The sequence below is a fragment of the Panthera tigris genome, chromosome D1 (assembly GCF_018350195.1).
Source record: "Panthera tigris isolate Pti1 chromosome D1, P.tigris_Pti1_mat1.1, whole genome shotgun sequence".
NCBI lineage: Eukaryota > Metazoa > Chordata > Mammalia > Carnivora > Felidae > Panthera > Panthera tigris.
This window is the reverse complement of record NC_056669.1, coordinates 56,575,367-56,595,223: the sequence shown is the minus strand read 5'-3', so window position 1 is coordinate 56,595,223 and position 19,857 is coordinate 56,575,367. Positions and strand designations below refer to the sequence as shown.

At 41.7% G+C, this 19,857-nt stretch overlaps 1 protein-coding gene across 3 annotated transcripts in view; it reads right to left on the bottom strand.

Moving 5' to 3' along the window:
• The window catches only part of XRRA1 (X-ray radiation resistance associated 1), a 62,198-nt gene extending 42,439 nt beyond the window's left edge, over positions 1–19,759 (bottom strand). For 2 of the 3 annotated variants that reach the window (XM_007080840.2, XM_042958029.1), the window contains exons 1-7: positions 19,572–19,759; positions 17,470–17,525; positions 13,094–13,191; positions 8,520–8,704; positions 4,951–5,022; positions 3,507–3,579; positions 653–750 (exon numbers count right to left, since the gene is read on the bottom strand). In XM_007080840.2, coding sequence (XP_007080902.1) covers positions 653–750; positions 3,507–3,579; positions 4,951–5,022; positions 8,520–8,704; positions 13,094–13,187 — 522 coding nt within the window. In that variant the 5' untranslated portion in view covers positions 13,188–13,191; positions 17,470–17,525; positions 19,572–19,759. The remainder of the gene's footprint in view (positions 1–652; positions 751–3,506; positions 3,580–4,950; positions 5,023–8,519; positions 8,705–13,093; positions 13,192–17,469; positions 17,526–19,571) is intronic. The other variant, XM_015536993.2, reaches the window with a different exon arrangement.
• Between the last annotated feature and the right edge of the window lie 98 nt (positions 19,760–19,857).

Genomic DNA, 19,857 nt, shown 5'->3' with positions numbered 1-19,857 from the left:
AACTTAATTTAGGATAAAGACAAGAATACAAACAAATTTTACTGTAATTTTGAATCTGAGATTTAGAGAACAGCTATGGATGTACAAATGTCAAGAGTATACTGTAGAGCTCATAGAATTCATGTTTTATTTCACAGTCCCTCTGGGCCTATGAACTAGGCCTTTAGCCTCTTTATCTGAGCCCACTGGAGCCAATCTGGCTCATTCAGACCAGGATGGGTCTCTGGATTCAGTCCATAATGCCTCTAGTTCAGCTGGTCCAATCTGCTATGTCTAGCACTTAACCTCCAAGGCTCTTTAGCTGCCACTGGATCCAGACCTCCCCTCAAACTCTACTTCCAAGAGTATTCTATTTAAACTCGTTTTTTTTGCACAGACTCCTTTGACATGATGTTTGGCATTTATTTTCCCAGACCATGTACAATGCCCATTGGTATGATACAGTGTCACCTATATATCACTGCTGCCACTACCACTACCCTCATCACCACCACCAACCCTACCACCCTCACCAGAGGACTACTGTCAAGCAAGGGGCTGGCTGTAAAGGCCCAGAGAGCTCCTTCCCAGCAGTTATAATCAGTAGAGACCTCTACACCCATTCCTTACAAGGAAACAGGTGGGCACCAAAAACTCCCTACCTCCAACTTACTTCCAAGAACTTAAAGTCTCCATATTTCACGTAGATGGTTTTGATTCCATTAAGTGCGAGCTCCAGTTCCTTTAAGGCTGGAAATGTATGAAATGCCTCTACAGGAGAAAGAGAGAATCAGCTACTTGTGAAGGACCTTAAGACCTTAAGACCTTAAGACAGAGTTAACAGTGGTCATTTACTGGCTTCTCACTGGGTTAGGCCAGGTTTGTGGTCAGGTGCTTTGTACATATGTCCTTTAAATCTCTAACAACACTGAACAATAGGGATTACTACTCTCATTCTACTGCTGAGGAAATCGAAGCTTGGCTAGGCTAAGTGATTTGCTAGAATGGAATCGCTGGGAAATAAAAGGGCCAAGAATTGAATCTAATGTCTAACTCCAAAGCCCACTTAAAAATTATCTTTGTCATTTCTTATTATAAAAGTAAAACACGCCTACCAAAAAAAGTTTAAAAATACAGAAGAACAAAAGTTCCCTTGAATCTCAACACCCAGAGATAACCATTGAAAGTTTCATGTATAATACTCCAGAATTTTTCTCATGTGTACAGTGAAACACACACACCTTGTTACACAAATAGAATCATACCATACACACTGTGACTTGCTTAACGATATGGCTTAAAGATTGTTCCAGGTCAAAACAGGTAGATCTGCATATGTCTGAATTATGTTCCATATTATAGACATACCTTAATTTATTTAACCATTCCCTTATCGATAGCCTTTAGGCTATCTGGACAAAAAATAAGAACACTTTTCCCTTTCTGTGTGAGAATTGGACTTTGGGTTAACTTTCTCGCCCTGTTCCCTGGTAACCTGAAACAAATGGTATGGTAACATAGTTAGGCAATATTATTGTGGTAAAAATGATACCAGACTGGTAAATCACATCTGGACTAGGAGAAACTAGAAATGAACTATAAACATCTGAAGGGGGCATCATAACTTTGGGCTTTGGATGTGTGGTGACTCCCATCATTAGTCATGTCCTCTGCAAGAACTCTAGGAGCCATGTCTATGGAGTATTACAATAGCTATTTGCTCTTGTGGGGAATGAGGCTGCTAATCTAGAGTGGCTCCTACATCTACCCAATGAAGAGTCTTATTCTCTTGGACCTTGGACCTGAGCAGGGGGCTACAGAGAACGGCCCGTGAATGGAGGCACAGACTGCTACATGAACTGCTGTGAGGAGTGCACCAAAGAGCACCTACAGATGCTGTGCTGCTGGGACACTGCATGGAATGACTTAGAGCCTTCTGGTGTCCAGTGGGGTCTATGGTGGTCTTGTGAGTCAGAATATTCAGTAGAGCCTAAGAAAAAGACTGCTTGGTAGGTATTTCAGGATGTTTCCAATGAACGTCCTTGTACAAGTTTGTTTCTGTAGGATAAATTCCTGAAAGTGAAACTACTTGATTAAAGGCAATGACTACTTTGACACTGCCAAACTGTCTTCCAAAGATGTTGCCCCAATTTATTACACTTCTGCCAGTGAATATGAAAGTATCCATGTCCCCATCAATGCTGGCTGTCATCAGTCCTCATTTTTGCCAATATTTGATAGGCAAAATATAGGATTGTGATGCTGTTAATTATTAGTGAGGTTGAGCATCTTTTCATAGGCCTATTGGCCTTTGTATTTCAAGCCCATGTTCCTGATAGACCACCCTGTTTCCTCAAGGGCAGAGACTGTGTCACATGCTTCTTTAAATACATCCCTCACATTCAACCATTAAAAACTGACCTCACCATATTTTTCCCTAAACTTGCCTCTCCTCTAGTGTTCTCTGTCTCAGTGAACCCTTTGGTTCCTTCCTCTTTCCATATGCCCAGTAGCTACCAAATCCTGTTATTTCTACCTTCTTCTGAATCTCTCTTGCAATCCTCCTTACCCCAACTGCCTAGCTCAGGCCTCCCCACCCCTCCCCTGGAAAAAATGAAATCATCTCCCAGATTTTCTGGTCCCTGTCTTCTTATCATTTACTTTCCTCATGGCTATCACTGAGCCTCTCTACTTACAAGCGTTTCAAGGCTCTCTTCTGCCTGCAGGATTAGCAACAACTCAGGGCTCTTGATACTCTAGTCCCTGCCAAGCTTTCTAGAATCTATTTTACCCTACTCACATGCCTTGCAAACATACAAAGCCTCTGCAGGGTCCTGATCAGGCACTGCTGTCCCACGTCTGCTCCATTGACCTGAAATACCTTCTGATTCCTGAGGTGCTCCTGTTCATTTTTTAGGTCTCTCTGCTCAGTGCCCCCTTCCTCAGAAGTTTCTCCTGACACTCTGGTCTGCGTTGATGTCCTGCTTATATGCTTGCGTATTATTTTCTGATTCCCTCTATTACTGCACTTACCATATCCTGCTATAACTGTCTGTGTTTGAACCAATTTTTCCCAACAAACTAAGCTCACCAGAACAGAACTGGACCCATTCATTTCTAAAAGCCAAGCACTCACATAGTCCTGACACCCAGCAGGGGTCGCTATGGACTTGCTGACTAAACAAGAAGCCTTTATGCTCCTATAGGAATTCTTATAAGCTTAAAAGCATTTTTATATACCTGTCTCATCTCACCTACAAGGCATCCTACCTTGGGGAGGAAGAAAGGAAAGGAATTATCTCCATTTACAGGAAGAGAAGCACCAGCTCACAGAGAAACGCTCTGAAGGAGGTAGTGCCAGCTCTAGGTTGAAATCCCAGTCCAGGGGTTCTCCAGAACCCAGCCTATCACACTCCAAAAAAGAGATGAGCAGCCAGTCATGGATGGACTGACAGGGAAGTTCTAACACAAGCGACTGGCTGTGCTGGCTAAGATGCAGAAGATAGTTTTCAGGAAAAAAAGCTTACCTAAAGGCAGCAGGTTTTCTGAGGCATTGATGTAAATCACCGAGTGAAAATGCTTGAAGTCCTTTTCCTTAGCCTGTGGGAAAGCATTTCAAAAGAACACAAGATTTGTTCCCTGCCTGGAGGCCTTGCCAAAGCTCCGGAACTGCTATCAGAAGGAGCAAAGACCTACAGGGATAAGCTATATTCTTAGCAAAGAGCACCCACTTGCTGAGGGCCAGAATGACTTTTCTGCTTCTTTTTTTCTATTATGAAATAGTTCAAATGTACAGAAAAGTTTAGAGAATGAAACTCTGAAGACCCCTGTAACCACTATCCCCCTTTAATAAATATGAAGATTTTATGGCCTTTGCTTCAATTTTCCTTAAAGAAATGAAATACTATAGAGTTGGCCATGCCCTCCCCCCATCCCCATATCCTTCCCCAACTGTATCCTTCTCCTTCTCTCACATATAACAGCTATCCTAAACTGGTGATTATCATTCTCATACTTGTTTCATACTTGTATTCTACATATATGTACCCATAAACCATATATAGTATTATTTACATGTTTTAAAACACTATCTTATATGCAAATCATACTGTAGGTGTCATTCTGCAACCTGCCTTTTTCACTCAACACTATGTTTTTGAGATTTACTTGTGTTGATACACATAGTTCTTTTGAGATTTACTTATTTTATTTACTTATTTTAATTTTTTTTTAATGTCTATTTTTGAGAGAGACAGAGACAGAATGCGAGTGGGTTAGGTGCAGAGAGAGAGGAAGACACAGAATCCAAAGCAGGCTCCAGGCTCCGAGCTGTCAGCACAGTGCCCGATGCGGGGCTCGAACCCACAAGCTGTGAGATCATGACCTGAGCCGAAGTCGGATGCTCAACCGACTGAGCCACCCAGGTGCCCCATTACTTATTTACTTATTTATTTTAATTTCTGTATAGTATTATACCACCAATTGCTTGTCATATGCCATGGAAGGCCTACAAACCAAAAACATTTGCCATAATTGCAAAAACATTGGCTAATGGGGGCCACAAATGTGGCTCCAGGCTACCTATTAGCCAATTTAAAGAAAGAAACATGACTCATTACATGAGTCACAGTGTGTGTAAGAACAAACCAGCATCTTGGGACAACCATTACCACTCCTGGCATTGAAACTTGAGAGAAATTTTTTCTGATGGGAACTCAGTGTCACCCCAACAGAATTCTATGACAAATTCAAACCAACTCCCACAATGCTGCTTCCTTTAATTCACCTCACATGGGCCAATGGCTTACAGCAAAAGATTGTATCTAAATGTTGTTTCCACACAGCGAGTCTTTGGCCCTCCCCACCCCCTAGTCCCTAGTCCTCAGGGACTCTGGTGGTACAGTGGACAAACAGCCAGAAGCCACCTCAGGTCTGGCTCATCTCAATCCCATCTCTGCTGGCTGGCCCTACCTTGGAGAACTTCAGGCCGCTCACGTTAATGTTGCACAGGTCTGATGGCTTCCTTACACAATGGTGCTTCAGCTGGAACACAGTGCAGAGAGTCAGCTCTCAAAGTTTAATAATTGGCCAAAACAACAAATGACCCCCTGTTGAGAAAGGCGGCCTGGTACAGTGCAAAGAGCATGGGCTTTGGGAGTTGCTCAGAACAGAGCTGCTACCTCAGCCCTCTACCTCTAAGTTTCCCATCTGCAAGATGGGGATAGTCACACTGACTTTATAGCGTTCTTAGGAGGATCCCTTCATCTCTGTTCCTTCCCTGTCTTTTCTGAGCCCCACTTTTTCTACCTGATTCTTTAAAAAAAAATCTGTATTTCTGGGGCTTTACCAATCTCACTACATGTATAATAATTTATTATTTGTTCGTTTGTTCACTCTTTAATTCACTATTTACTAAGCATTACTTTGAGCCATGTATTGTGCTAAATACATCAATACATTTTCTTCTAATCCTAACTAAACCCTTTGACATAAGTATGATCGTTTTCCTTTTTAAATGAGAGAAATAAGGTTAAGAGAGAAAAAATGCCTTGCCTAAGGTCCCACAGGCAGTAAGTGATAGATGATTTGAATCCACTCTGTGCTCTTTTGACTACCATATGTTGCTCCTTATAAGTAAAAAGTTTGAAGACAATCTCAATATTGGAGCTTCTATTTCTGTTTGACCAAACTTCACTCTTTTTTCTGTTAATAATTTTGTTATAGCATCTACTGCGTTTAGGCATGGAATTAAGCATTTTGAATATTCTAATAACAGCATGGAAGCCAAGTAGCAAGTATTTATAAATGTGACACTTATTTTTTACAGATTTATTTATTTTAAGTAATTTCTACACACAACATGGGGCTCGAACTCACGACCCTGAGATCAAGAGTCAGATGCTCTACTGACTGAGCCAGCCAGGCACCCCTAAATGTGATAAATATTTTAAAGGAGAAATTCAAGATGCTACAGGAGACAATAACGGAAGGCCCTAACCTCAGTATGAAAGTGAGGAAATATTTAGTTGAGGAAGTACTATTTCAGGTGAGACCCAAAAGGTAAGTAGGAGTTGGTCCCATGGAAGTGGGTGGCAGGCCTGTGAAAGCTATCAGGGCAAGAAACAGCCAGGTGCTTTTGAGAGGATGAAAAACAAGGCAAGGGAGGCAGCCACTGGATCACCTGGGTCCATACTGACTGTGTAAAGGAGTGTGGATTTTGTTCTACAGTCAGTGGAAAGCTAACAGACTTTTTTTTTTTTTTTTTTTGCAAGAGCTGACAGCAATTTTATAAAAATAGCTTTGTCCACTACACACAGAAAAGACGATGAGAGACCAATACACCAGACATTGTTAATTACCTTCCCTAGAGCTAGTTCTCTACTACTTCCATATTAAAGAATCCCAAAGTTATTCACACTTCTCTGAGTGGATGTGTCCTTAGGCCCAAGCTCCAAGGATAAATCCTGACTGTCTAATTCAAGCTTGGAGGTCATGTTCCCCTAAATAATGACTGTTGGGACCTATGATATAGGTCTAGCCAATGAAACAGACACTGGCTGCTGGGAGTGGGAGGCCAGTTCTGGGGAGCTCTTTTTATTTATGAAAATAGACATAAGACAGTGACAATCCTTTTTGTACCTCTGGATGTCATTCTTTATATGTGATGACTGGAGTTGCTGCAGCCATCTTGGGATCATGAAGGCAATCAGCCCAAGAGGACAAGTTAACATGCTAAGGAAATAAGAGCAGAAAGATGAAGGAATCTGGGCCTTTAACACTAAACTCACCTACCCTGGAATAACAATGCCCCTGGCTTCTTTTATGTGAAATAAAAGCATCCTAGTTGGTTCAAACTAGTTAGGAGGTCATTGAATTTATCTATTTATTTATTTATTTTTTTAAACGTTTATTTATTTTTGAGACAGAGACAGAGCATGAACAGGGGAGGGGCAGAGAGAGAGGGAGACACAGAATCTGAAACAGGCTCCAGGCTCTGAGCTGTCAGCACAGAGCCCAATGCGGGGCTCGAACCCACGAACCATGAGATCATGACCTGAGCCGAAGTCGGATGCTTAACCGACTGAGCCACCCAGGCGCCCCTGAATTAATCTAATAAAAAATGATGGTTGTTCAGATTAGGGTAGAGACAGTGGTGATTAGGAAAATAAAGATTTTAAAACTATTTAATAGAAGTGCCAGGCTTGGTAGTGGTGGGAGTGGGGTGGTAAGGGAGAGGCAAGTGTCGAGCTAACCCCAAGTTACTGGGTTGGTGCCATTACTGAGGCAGTATAGTAAAAAGAAAAGGGGTATGTCTTGGGACTTGTTGTAAGGGGATTGGCACAGCTCAATATGAGGTGCCAGTGGAACATTCAAGTAAAACTATCCAGCAGATAGGTAGGTATCCCATCACCCTGAAAAACACCGTATTGCTTCTGCCATATAAAGGAGCAACATGGGTAACAAACCATGTCGATTAATGTGGGAATATATATGTCGTGAGAAACAAAAGGGAAAAGAAGACTACTATAGTAAGTGTTTCTGCCCTTCCTCAGTACTGTTGTTTCAGTCCTCCGCACCCCCCAGTGAGAAGTGGACATTGTGATGAAGGAAATACCATGGGACTCTGCAAAAAGCTTACACTACCCACTTGAGGTGAGATGCAACCTCAGAGCTTCCTCCTCAAAGCTCTCTTTAAACATCTGATCTGTGTAGAAAGCCACCTGTTGAGAACCATAAGTAGAGCCTGAGAACAGAGTAGAATGCTGGAGAGTTCTTCATAGGGAGTTAGGCAAACTGGACTAGATATTAATATTGGTTTACAAATTTGTCTTTCTTTGCCAAGCCACCGAGGCATTGCACAGAGCAGATGTGATCTACCTGGCTGGTCTCCAATACAGCCACCCCGGTCTTCTTCGTAAAGCCTGCCCCAGGTACTAGGTACTATCTGATCAGCTCCCCTAGACTTCAGTGAGATACTAAACCCAAAGGACAAAGTCTGTGGAGTGTGGAATTTCCCCAGTCCCCCCATTCCTGGAAAAAGGGAATCTCCACCCTCTACCAGGTACAGGAATGGGATTTTCAATTTACTGTTCCCCTGACCTACTCCTTTGCCTTTCTAACTCAATTAAATTGAGTTTTTACCTGATAAACTATAAAGGCACAGGCTTTGGAGTCAGTAGACCAGAGTTCTCATCCCGAGTAGTTCTAATAATGAGTAGACCAGAGTTCTAATTATTAGCTATGGGACCATGGCCAAGGCATATTACCTCTTGGGGTCTCAGTTTTCCCATCTGCACACTGGCAACAACATAATAGGGACAATAATACCTATCTCACAAGGTGGATATAAAGAAAGCTTTCATGTAAAGAAAGCTTTGGGTCCCTTCATCATCCTGACTGTACTCAGCCAAGATCACTCTAATAGTTTGGGGTGGGTTGGGGGTAGTTGTACCAGAGTGGAACAGGGCAAGTCCTTGTCTCCCATCATGACAGTCATCAGCTGATGCTGCCAGCCACTCCAGGATATATTCAACTCTCACCAGAAAAGCCTGGTCCAGTATGTGTCCAGGAACATCCTCTTGTTTTTCATGTAGAGACCCTTTCTTCTCCCTGACCTCAAAAGAAACCTTCTTCTGGCTTTCCTGACCTTCAGCTGGTGCCTCAAGCACATTCTTGGGCTTCTTCTTGAGGTTACATTTCCGAGCCACTAACCAGTGTCCTCGGCCTGTTGAGAAGATCAGAAAAATGAGAAGGAGCAAACTCCCCTAAAAGCTACAACTAGTGTGCTTACAGAGTATTACACTGTACAGAGTACCTGTAATACCAAAACCAAAAATAGCTCCACATTACCTGATATGCACCAGATACTGTGCTGCTGCTGGTGAGGTGTGTCTGCATACCCACCTCATTTAATTGGCCCCAAACCCCACTGAAAGACATGTTACTGTCCCCGTTTTACAGATGAAAAGGCTAAGACTCAAAGAGGTGGAATGACCTCCTCAATTCCTTCCTCCACACTTTTGTCTCTAAATGCTAATTTTCCTTTTAAGACCCCAGATCAAGTATTTCCTGTTTTACAAAGCCTTCTCTGACTCTCCTCAGCAGACTTGATTATTCTTTCCTACACTGGCTACTCTCCCATCTCTCATCTCTTGGCTAGAGCTAAATGAGTGGAGTCAACTCATCAGGCTCCATTTTGCTGGACTTTACCTTGGATCCCATTATTATAGGGGAAAGGTTGTATTAGGAGCTCAGGATAAGAAGATGACAGTTCTGGGGTGCCTGATGGCTCAGTCAGTTAACGCGTTCAACTATTGATCTCAGCTTAGGCCCTGATCTCAGGGTTGTGAGTTTAAGCCCTGCATTGGACTCCACGCCAAAAGAAAATGATAGGACAGTTGGCACTTAAAAAAAACTCAATACATTTTACTGTGTTAAGAACTCAAAAATTTGTGTAAGCAAAAAAGAATATGAGGTTTACCAGTAAGTTCACCTAACAAATCATGACAACATTCTAGAATCTGTGCCCTCCTACATCAGTTTATTTGTTCCAAGGCATTCATCGCAATCTGTAATTATTTTGTTTGCTTGTTTTTTTGTCTGCTTTGCCCTGCAGAGACTTTGATTCGTCACAGTATTCCCAAGGCCTACGTAGAATTTCCCATATTGTGAGTATGGCTGAATGAATGCTGAGCCATAGCCCCTACCCACAATTACTCATCCAGACCTTTTCTGAGCATCAACATTGTGCTAGGAGCTAGGGCTGTGGAGATGAGTAAGACAGAGGCCCTGACTCAAAGAGCTTAATAATAGAAGGGGTACTGTAAAAGCACTGAAAGGGGAGCTACCAGCCTAGGCAAAGCTAGATCTAGTAAGTTTAAGGTTGACTAGATGGAGATGGAAAAGACAGGTATCCTGGGCAGAGGGAAGAGCACAAGAAGTACCCAGAAGCAAAAAAGATCAGGAGCACGCAGAAGAACAGCACAGAGCTGTGGGAATCAGCTCAGTGCCTCTGAGCATTGACTCCCTGTCCTCATAGTCCACTATCCTGCTTCAGGGGCTTGCCCTGACTCAACCTGCCTCTTGGATGCAGCTCCTGCCCTATGTCTGCCATGAACCATCTCCCACTCCCACTCCCACTCTGGGCCTGACATTCCAGATAATCCATTTCTCAGGGTTGTCCCCATCTGGGGCATAGACCTTTGTCCTATTCTAATAGCCCTCCCAGAGACTCCAGTGTGAGTTAGTGCCCAAATTCCCAACATGACCAGAAAGTAAGGCTCAGACTGTGTAGAGGATGAACATGAGGGAAAAGAGATGAGGCTAAGGAGGTCAGCAGACTCAGATCAGAAAAGGTCTGGAGGATCAGAATAAGGAGATTGGTTTTTTGATTTTTGTTTGTTTGTTCTTTATGAGACAGCAAGCGAGAGAATCTTTCTGACACTACAGAGACTGACAGGGGGCTCGATCTCATGAACTGGGAGATTATGACCTAGTAGGACGCTTAACTAACTGAGCCACCCAGGTATCCCAAGAAGCTTGGGTTTTAAAGGGGTAGACTTTTAGCACAAAGAGTATCCATGGGAATGTTCCCCCCACTGTATTTTTTCATTTTGAGACGACATAAGACTTCTAGAAAAGTTGTGAAAATAATAGTTTCTCTACAGGTTTCACCCAGTTCCCCCAATGTTAACATCTTAAATAATCATAATGATTGAAGGCAAAAAATTAACCCTGGTACGTCAGTAACTAATCCAAAGCCTCCTTTGAATTTTGCCAGTTTTCTCACTAATGTCCCCTTTCTGTTTCCAGGGTATCTCACATTTCATTTAGTTGTCATGTCTCCTTAGAATCTCCCAATCTGTGACACTTCTTCAGTCTTTCTTTTTTTATGTGATCTTGACACTTTTGAAGAGGACTGGTCAATTATTTTATAGAATGTCCCTCAATTTGAATTTGTTGTATGCTTTCCTATAATTAGACTAAGGTTCTGTGCTTTGGCAAAACTAGCACAGAAGTGATGCTGTGCCCTTCTCAGTGCATGCTATCAGATGACAGATGATATCAATATATCTGATTACTGGTGATGTTAATTTTGATCACTTGGTTAGGGTGGTGGTTCCAACTTCCCTACTGAGAAGTTATTATTTTTCACTTTGTAATTAATAAAGATACCTTGAGACAATGCAAATGTCCTGTTCCTCACCATACTTTTACCCACTAATTCTAGCATCTGTGATGGTTGATTTTATATGTCAATTGGCTAGGCTATGGTAAACAGTTATTCAATCAAACACTAATCTAGGTGTTGTTGTCAACGTATTTTGTAGATGTGGCTAACATCTGCAATCAGTTGACTTTAAGTAAAGGAGACTATCCTCAATAATGTACATGGGCCTCACTCAATCAGTTGAAAAAACTTAAAAGCAAAACCTGAGGTTTTCTAAAGGAGGAAAAACTGTTGCCTTAAGACCTCAGCATCAGATCTTCCCTACAGATTTCAGTCTTGCCAGCATATTATTCATAATTATGCCAGCATAATTTCATAAGCCAATTCCATAATACACATATGTATATGGAAACAGAATGAGTAGGATATAAATACATATCCTATTGGTTCTATTTCTCTGGAGAATCCTGATACACAACCATAGAAGCTTCTTATCTGTAAAAAGTATTATTGTGATGTTTTAACAGTGATTTTCTATTTCCTTCATTCCTTCTTCATGCATTAACTGAAATTCTACTGTAGGAAGAGTTGTTCCTTTTCCTACACTTATTTAAATCTTCAAATATTTATTTTTATCAGTATGGGCTCATGCATATTTATTTACAACCCAATTCTACCTTTATTTATTTTGTTGTTTAGGTTGTCCCAGCTTTGGCCACTGGGAGCTTCTTCAGGTTAGCTCCTATGTCCTTCTTATACGCCCTCCTCATTTTTCTGAGCACTTCTGTACTTTCTATTACCATACAACGTTCCAGGTACAATTTGTATTTCTCTGGCCCCAGCCCTGGAACAATGTTTTCTTTGAGGAGCCCTGGCTCTTTTACTGGAGAATCATATTCAGAAACCAAGATCTAGGCAGCAGGTATACTCTTTGCAACTGAGGCGTCACTGCTCTCAGTAGCCTAGGAAATATACATACATATACTAACACACGCAGATGCACATGGCTATATTTATTTCTCTATCTATCTCTCTGTGTGTGTAAAGGGGTGTGGGTATAAAATTATGAGCTCATACTGAGAGCCCCACAGGAGGGTTTGTAGGTGGCCAAAGAAGGTCTCTACGTGAAAAAAGAAATCACTCTAGAGAAGTGGGGAGGATGGATTGGAGGAGAAAGTTCTTCCAGTATTCCACATACAGAATCCAGCAAGTCATTTCATCTGGAGTAAACAAGGGGTACTTCCCCCTTGCTCTACGCTTTCAAAGTAACAAATTCAATCTAGTCAACTCCTACTTCTTGGCAGTGTTGCATTGTAGGGCTCTGCTCAGTGTTATGAGGAGTCCCTGCCCCATGGGAGTTTTTAACGAGATGAATGTGTGAAAAACTACTTAGCAGAGTCATTTTATTTAGCCATTTTATTTAGGAGCTTGGCAGAATATGATTACTCAACAAATAATAAACACAGAGAAGAAGACGGCTCACAAGAGAGGATGGTCACTGAGGGCTGGAGTAGCTAGACATGGCTTACTGGAAGAGCTGGGTCTTATGGGATGGGAAAAAGTCTGGATAACTAGAATGATAGCTGGAACATTCCTGGCAAATAAAACAAGCTATGTGAAAAGAAAACACTACAGAATAGGGCATATGTAAAGGAATGGGGTTGTAGCAAAGGATAAGGGAAGGCTAGACTCTGAATACAGAATATCAGGTAAAAAAGCCAGCAATGAGAAGTAACTGAACAGAAGGGAACACTATGGTTAGATGTGCACTTAGAAAGCTCCCTGCGAATTCAGAGAGAAAATGGATGGGAAGGGATGAGGTTGGGTAGAGCAGGGGAGAGGAGTAAATTGGGTTGGAGAGAAAGGAGTGGATATGAGAGTCACTCTGAAGTAGGAGAAAGGTGTCAATTGAAGCCCAAGTATCAATTAGAGAAGTCACCTGACCTTCTTCTGGCATCCGAAGGAGATTTTTGGCTGGAAAGCAGTTGTTCAAATAAGGCTTCCCGTTATCCAGCTTATAGATTCCTGAGGAAGCCATCTCCCTAAGAGTCAAGCAAGGAAAGTAAGGGAGTGTGAGAAGGGGCAACATAGCTCTCTCACCAAACACAGCTTGTGAGCCCACCAGCACCATCATACCCGAAATATGCTCTATTTCTGAGACCCAAAAGGCCCCTCTCCTGTAATGGGCTGGTCTTTTTTTTTTTTTAAAGTAGGCTTCAGGCCCAACAAGGAGCCCAACATAGCGCTTGATGCGGGGCTCCAATTCATGACCCTGAGATCCAGACCTGAGCTGAGATCTAGAGTGGAATGCTAAACTGACTGAGCTACCCAGGCATCCCCTCCCCCACCCTTTTTAAGAAAAATGGACTGGTCCTTCAAATGGAGAGGGAGAGGGAGAGAGGGAGACCAAGGTTTTTTGGGTTTTTTGGTTCAAATCACTCCTAACTCAGTGGAACACTAAAAAGACCACCTTTGGGCTCAGACAGACCTGGTCTAAATCCTGACTACCTTTCCTCACCCTGTGACTGTACCCCTCTGAGCCTCGGTTTCCTCACACATAAAATGGGAGTAATAACACCCACCTTAACAGACAGAAGGGAGGATCAAGTTAGGAAGGTAGTGCCTTATGTTGGTATGAGCACTGGGTGTTATGTGTAAGTAATCAATTACTGGAATCTTCTCCTGAAGCCAAGACTACACTGTATGTTAACTTGAGAATAAATTTAAAAAAAAAAAAAAAAAGGTAGTGCCTAGTACCTTTTAAGTGCTTACTAGAAATGTTCTTTGTTTTAACAGACTTCAGGAAAGAGGGAGTTCACATTTTAGGCAATATGATGTGCTGTGCAAGTAATGAAATTTGAACCACATAAACAGGATTTGAGAGATGAACTGAGATTGCTAATAGAGAAAAGGATAAGCATTCCAAACAAAAAGGGCCACAGGACCAAATGCATGGTAGTGGGCACTTGTGGCACAGTAAAGAAACAACCTGACCTAGGAAGGAGAAGGATGTGTGTTTGAGAGTTTTGGACAATAAGGCTGGACAGAAAGGATGCTGCCTGCTCTCAAAGGCTTTCAGTGACAGGCTAGGAGCTCAGGCTTTCCCTTGTAGGTAACTGAGAGCTATGGACAGTATCTGAGCTGGGGAAAACCATGACCCAAGCTGTGCTTTGGAAAGAGAGGTCTGAGAAAAACAATGCTAGGTGAGATGGGATTCCATTAACTGGTCACTGAGTCAAGACAATTCTAGCTCAGGAAGACTGTTTCATTATACTGTTTTTATTAAACCTTTCACTATCTCCCACCTAGAATACTAAAACAGTCTTTTTCATTGGATTCCCACTGAGCAAACTTGAGCCTGCTCTTGAAGGCCCCTGGAGTCCCATGTCCTAACCTTTCCAGCTCCAGTCAGCACTGCCCATCAGGCTCATGCTCATAGAAATAATTTATATATATGTGTGTGTATGTGTGTATATATATATATATATATATATATATATATGTATATATCCTTGCCCTAGCCAGGAATGTACAGGTTCCAAAATACTCCGCTACCTGTACATTCCTGGCTAGGGCAAGGATATGTATGTGTGTGTGTGTGTGTATATATATATGTATACATATGTATATACATACATGTATGTATGTATGTACATATATGTACATGTATGTACATATGTATATATGTATGTATATATGTATGTACGTGTATATATGTATATATATACACATATATATATGATTTTAAATTTTTTAGTAGCCACTTACATATTTTACATTTATAGAACATCTCTTTTGATGTTCCAAAATACTCCGCTACCTGTACATTCCTGGCTAAGGAATGTGGCTAAGTAGCCACTTACATATTTTACATTTATAGAACATCTCTTTTGAGGTTCCAAAATACTCCGCTACCTGTACATTCCTGGCTAGGGCAAGGATATGTATGTGTGTGTGTGTGTATATATATATACGTATACATATGTATATACATACATATATATACATGTATGTACATATATGTACATGTATGTACATATATATGTATGTATATATGTATGTACGTGTATATATGTATATATATACACATATATATGATTTTAAATTTTTTAGTAGCCACTTACATATTTTACATTTATAGAACATCTCTTTTTGGACAGCAACATTGCAGATACTCAGTACTATATTGTAGCCAATGACTAGTATTTGTTCAGGACAGGTCCAAAGCTCATTTCTCCCAATTCTCAAGCTAATGCATTTTCTGTACAGAGCATGACCTTATTTTCTGTATCAGAAATAAGTGCCTTATAACATACATGGGCCATTTAAACATCGTATTTTGATTTAAAAAGAAATATCACTGGTGGTCCTGATGCATTTTGGGGAGGAGATTCTTCTAGATAAGCCCTTCCCAGAGACCCAACACTTCTGGAAACTCTACCAGTAGCTTACCAATGAACAGTTTTAAATGAGGATGGCTTTTTAGACATAAGATGCTAATTGCAATCGTTGAGATTTATATTTTTCTGAGAACAAGATTTTTGGCTAAAAGTTCTTTCAGAGAGTACATTACTAGAAAAGATCAAATTGGTGGCCCAGCTCTAGGAGATACAAGTTCTTACAATATGTATTAGCTTCACCCCTATCATAGAATCATTTTCTATTCTCCAAACACATTCATTCTTCCCTAGCTGTGTTCCTTTGGCCTAAAATAGCCTTCTCCATCTTGTTCATCTGGTTAATATCATGCTTTAAGATTCAGTTCAAATGCTACTTCTGTAAGGAATAAATCTCTAATCAATGACCCAAATTTCTTAAACCTTGAGCTCTTAAGAGATTTGAGATTTTTCTTTAAAGAAAGCCAGCCAGGGAACTTGGCTGGCTCAGTCAATAGAGTGTGTGGCACTTGATCTCAGGGTTGTAGGTTCGAGCCCCATGTTGGGTACAGAGATTACTTAAAAATAAAGTCTTAAAAAAAAAATAAAGAGATCCAGCCATTCCCAGATCTGCCTTGGAACAGCTTCAGAAAACTTGGGGTAGCGGAGATTTTGGAACCTGTACATTCCTGGCTAGGGCAAGGATATGGTCCCTGAGATGGAGGGTCCAGGACAAAATTCACTAAAAGGAAGGAGCAGAGTGAGGAGACAGGATCAGGTGTCCTGAGAAAATGTTTCTGGGAAGTGACAAATATGCAAGGTAGAGTGATGCAGTAAGAAGGGCAACAATTTTAGAGATTAGAGGCTTAAATCTGAGTCTAGTTGCTAACACTAAGCTGAATGACCTTAGGCAATACCTTTACCTCTTTGTATCTCAAATTTCTCACATGTAACTGAAGATAAAAACCTGTGTCTTGGAGAATTATTGTAAGAATTAAACGAGGTAATAAATTTTTAAAAAGCTTCTTTCTAGACCCAGTCCAGATGCCACCTTTTCTGCAATGCCTTCACTGAACCTTACAGAGGGAAATAGCTGCTGCTTTGACTAAACACTGGAGTATTTCTTCTCTCTTTCATGGCCGGAGCCCTTTCTAGCTCATAAGGTTACTAACAATCATGAAGGGGTTCCTTCAATGGCCCGTGAACCTCCACGTCTGGAAACATATCCAATTCACTGTTTCCTCTTCCACCTTTGGAATGCTCATAGGAAATCCCAATAAATGTGTGTGAGCCAAATGAAGAATATGATGTACTCCCAGGGCCCAGGAGTTTTTATACATATTTCTGATATCCCCGGCTATACTCTAAATTCCTTTAGAGGAAGGAGAACACCTATGGTGTTCATTTCTTTACTCCCATTACCTAACACAGCACCTGGCACATAATAGATTCCACAATTATCTGTGGAATGAGTGTTGTTGGTATCTCCTTTGGTTCAACACAGGGCACTGAATTTCCAAAAAGGATTGGATGCCCTTCCTAGGTGTTCACACAACATCTTATACTTCTAGTATAGTGCTTATCACTTTTCTTTGCTCCCTTTACCAACTTTTGCTCCCCTTACCAACTTCTCACCTGCCGTGGGACCTATGATACCTTATTCACCTATGTAATTCCAGAGCCTGGCACAGAACCTAGTATTCACTAAAAATGTGTTGGGAAGATGAATGGATTGATAGATGGATGGAAAAAGATCAATAGTGAGTCAGTCAATCTGTCTTTCGGTAATCTCTCTTGTGACCCACCACACCTATCTGCTACATAGGTGAATGAATGAATGAGTAAACAGCTGGCTGGGGAATGTTAGAGATGATGACTGTTGGGAAAAGACTCCAGTAACTTACAAAATATGAGAACCTTGTTTCTGATCTGCAGGGTACTTACTTGATCTTTGATCTTGGGAAAGACCCTTTGACTTCCTTTTTTTTTTGTTTCTTCACCTGTAAAATAGATATACTCTTTCTTAGCCTGTCATTCAGACCTCTTGTATTTTCTCATTAATTACATCTTAATGTGACCCTCTGCTCCAAAATGTGTCTCAGCTGGGGCCTTAAAAAAATACCAAAAAACTAAAGATCCCATAAATACAAAAAGACAGAAACATGGATGGGAAGGCGAAACAAGAGAGTAATTTTATGACGATGGGGTGGAGCTAGAGTGCTTAAATAAGTTGTGCAAGTCACAAATCAGGAAGGAAAGGATCATTTATACAATCACTAATGCAAAATAAATTTATACATGATAAAAACTGCAAAAACAGAGTTGGAAGATAAGACACTGTCTGGGAAAAGATATTTGGCATACATATACAAAGGATGAATCAGACTCAGACTTGTCGAGAGCATACAGACCTGGACACAACTAATCCTAGAAATTCCAGTTCCCTATGAAGAATACCAGGTAAGGAGGTGTGGATTTACAACTAGTGGGCTAGGAAGGGCACATAATCCCCACATTACATTGTCTAGAAAGTAACTCTAAAGCAAGTATGAACTTTACCTGGATGGTGGAAAAAAGAAAGTCCAAATTCCAGACTCAGAGGCCACCTGCTTAGTTAGCTTCAGCTACCTCGGGTCTCTATCTCAAACTTGAAGCAGCTAATCTCAGCCTAATTGTAAGGCCTCCCAGCTCCAACACACACAGAGTAATGGTGCTCATTTGCATACATGTGCCTTCCATTCCTTTGGCCTATGACACATCTGCCCCTCTTCTTTGCCTAGCTCACAGAGGCAACTTTACTGTATCTCCCACTCCTCATGTTGACCCTTCTCTGTGCTACCACCTCAGCCCACCTCTTAATGGAAACACTCCATCATGCTGTAGTATAATGGCCTGCTTACATGTCTGTTCCCCACTCCTCACACCCCCAATCCCAGGCTGTGTGAGCCCCTCAAAGGCCAGGCCTAGGTCCTACCTATATATTTATCCCCAGCACTTCATACAGGGTCTGGCCCATTGAATGGATGCAATGATTGTTTACTGAACTAAACTGAACTATAAACACAATGCCAAGGAGGTCTTCATTCTGTCTGCAAAGAAGGAAAAACTAAGGATCAGGAAAGGTTTCACAGGGCAAGTGACATTAGAGCTGGGTCTTGAAAAATGAAAAGATGTAAAAGAGAAACAGTAAAAAGCTACAGGAGCATCTTCCTGGATTGCTTCACAGGTGAAGCAATCCCATCTAATATTATTTAGTGATAATTATTATCACATGTTAGCTTCACCAAGACAGGTGTTTAGCCCATTATTTAGAAATATATCCCCAGTTACCAAAACAGTGACTGCTAAATAGTAAGCACTCAGTAAGCATTTGTTCAATTATTCGGACACTTAGTAGGGATTAATGGAGATAAAAACAAAAACAAGCGATGCAATGTAAGAGTTCATAGTATAATATAATCCCGTTATGTGATAACTCTAGGTCACTAGAGTAGACAGTTCCAAGAGAGTAGGGAACAGGTCTGTCTTGATCCTCCAGTACCCCTTAGTACACTTCTGAGCAATGTTGGTTCTCAATAAATATTTATGGAAAAGGTGAATAGAAATTATTTAACAAAAATGAACAGAAAATGTAGAATACTCTTACATCCTAAAACTATTAAAAGTAGAGTGGCAGAAGGAAAATACCACGCGTTTTGACTTCAAAAACCCCTGGCTTCTAAACCAGGTCCGGATACACGCTATTTGGCCTTGGTAAGTTTCTTACTTTCCTCATCTGACGGGGCTGTTAGTGGACTACCTGACAGGACGGATATAATAAATGCACACAGTACACAGCCTGGCAGACGGTGGATATTCCGCGAATGCGAGTTCCCTATAACACGAAAACGTTACTGACACCTAAGAGGACAGTACTAGAGAGAATAACCGGTAAGTGCTGTAACGGGGCTAGGAAGGACGAAGGAAGAGTCCTGCCGCCTCTTTGGAAACTCTTCTGGAGCAGAGGAGACTCTAACCCCTCACACAAACTAAGTTTCCAGCCGCACCTGCCTCCGTCGTCGCTTCCGCCTCCGAGGCGTCCGCGGAGGCCGCGTCCGGACAAGACGGGCTGCGCGCCCGCGACCCTCCCGGGAATCCCGTAGCCTCTCCACGGTGGCGCCTACCACTACCCTCTCCACCCCTTGGTAACCGCGCCTCTGCGGCAGGCCGCGTAGGCGGCAACCGGTGGGCGGAACTTCTAACTACTATAAGTCCCGGCAAGCTCCGCGGCCACTTCCGCTGCCACCGCACGTCAGCCAGCTCCGAACTACGGATCCCGATGGGCTCTTGGCG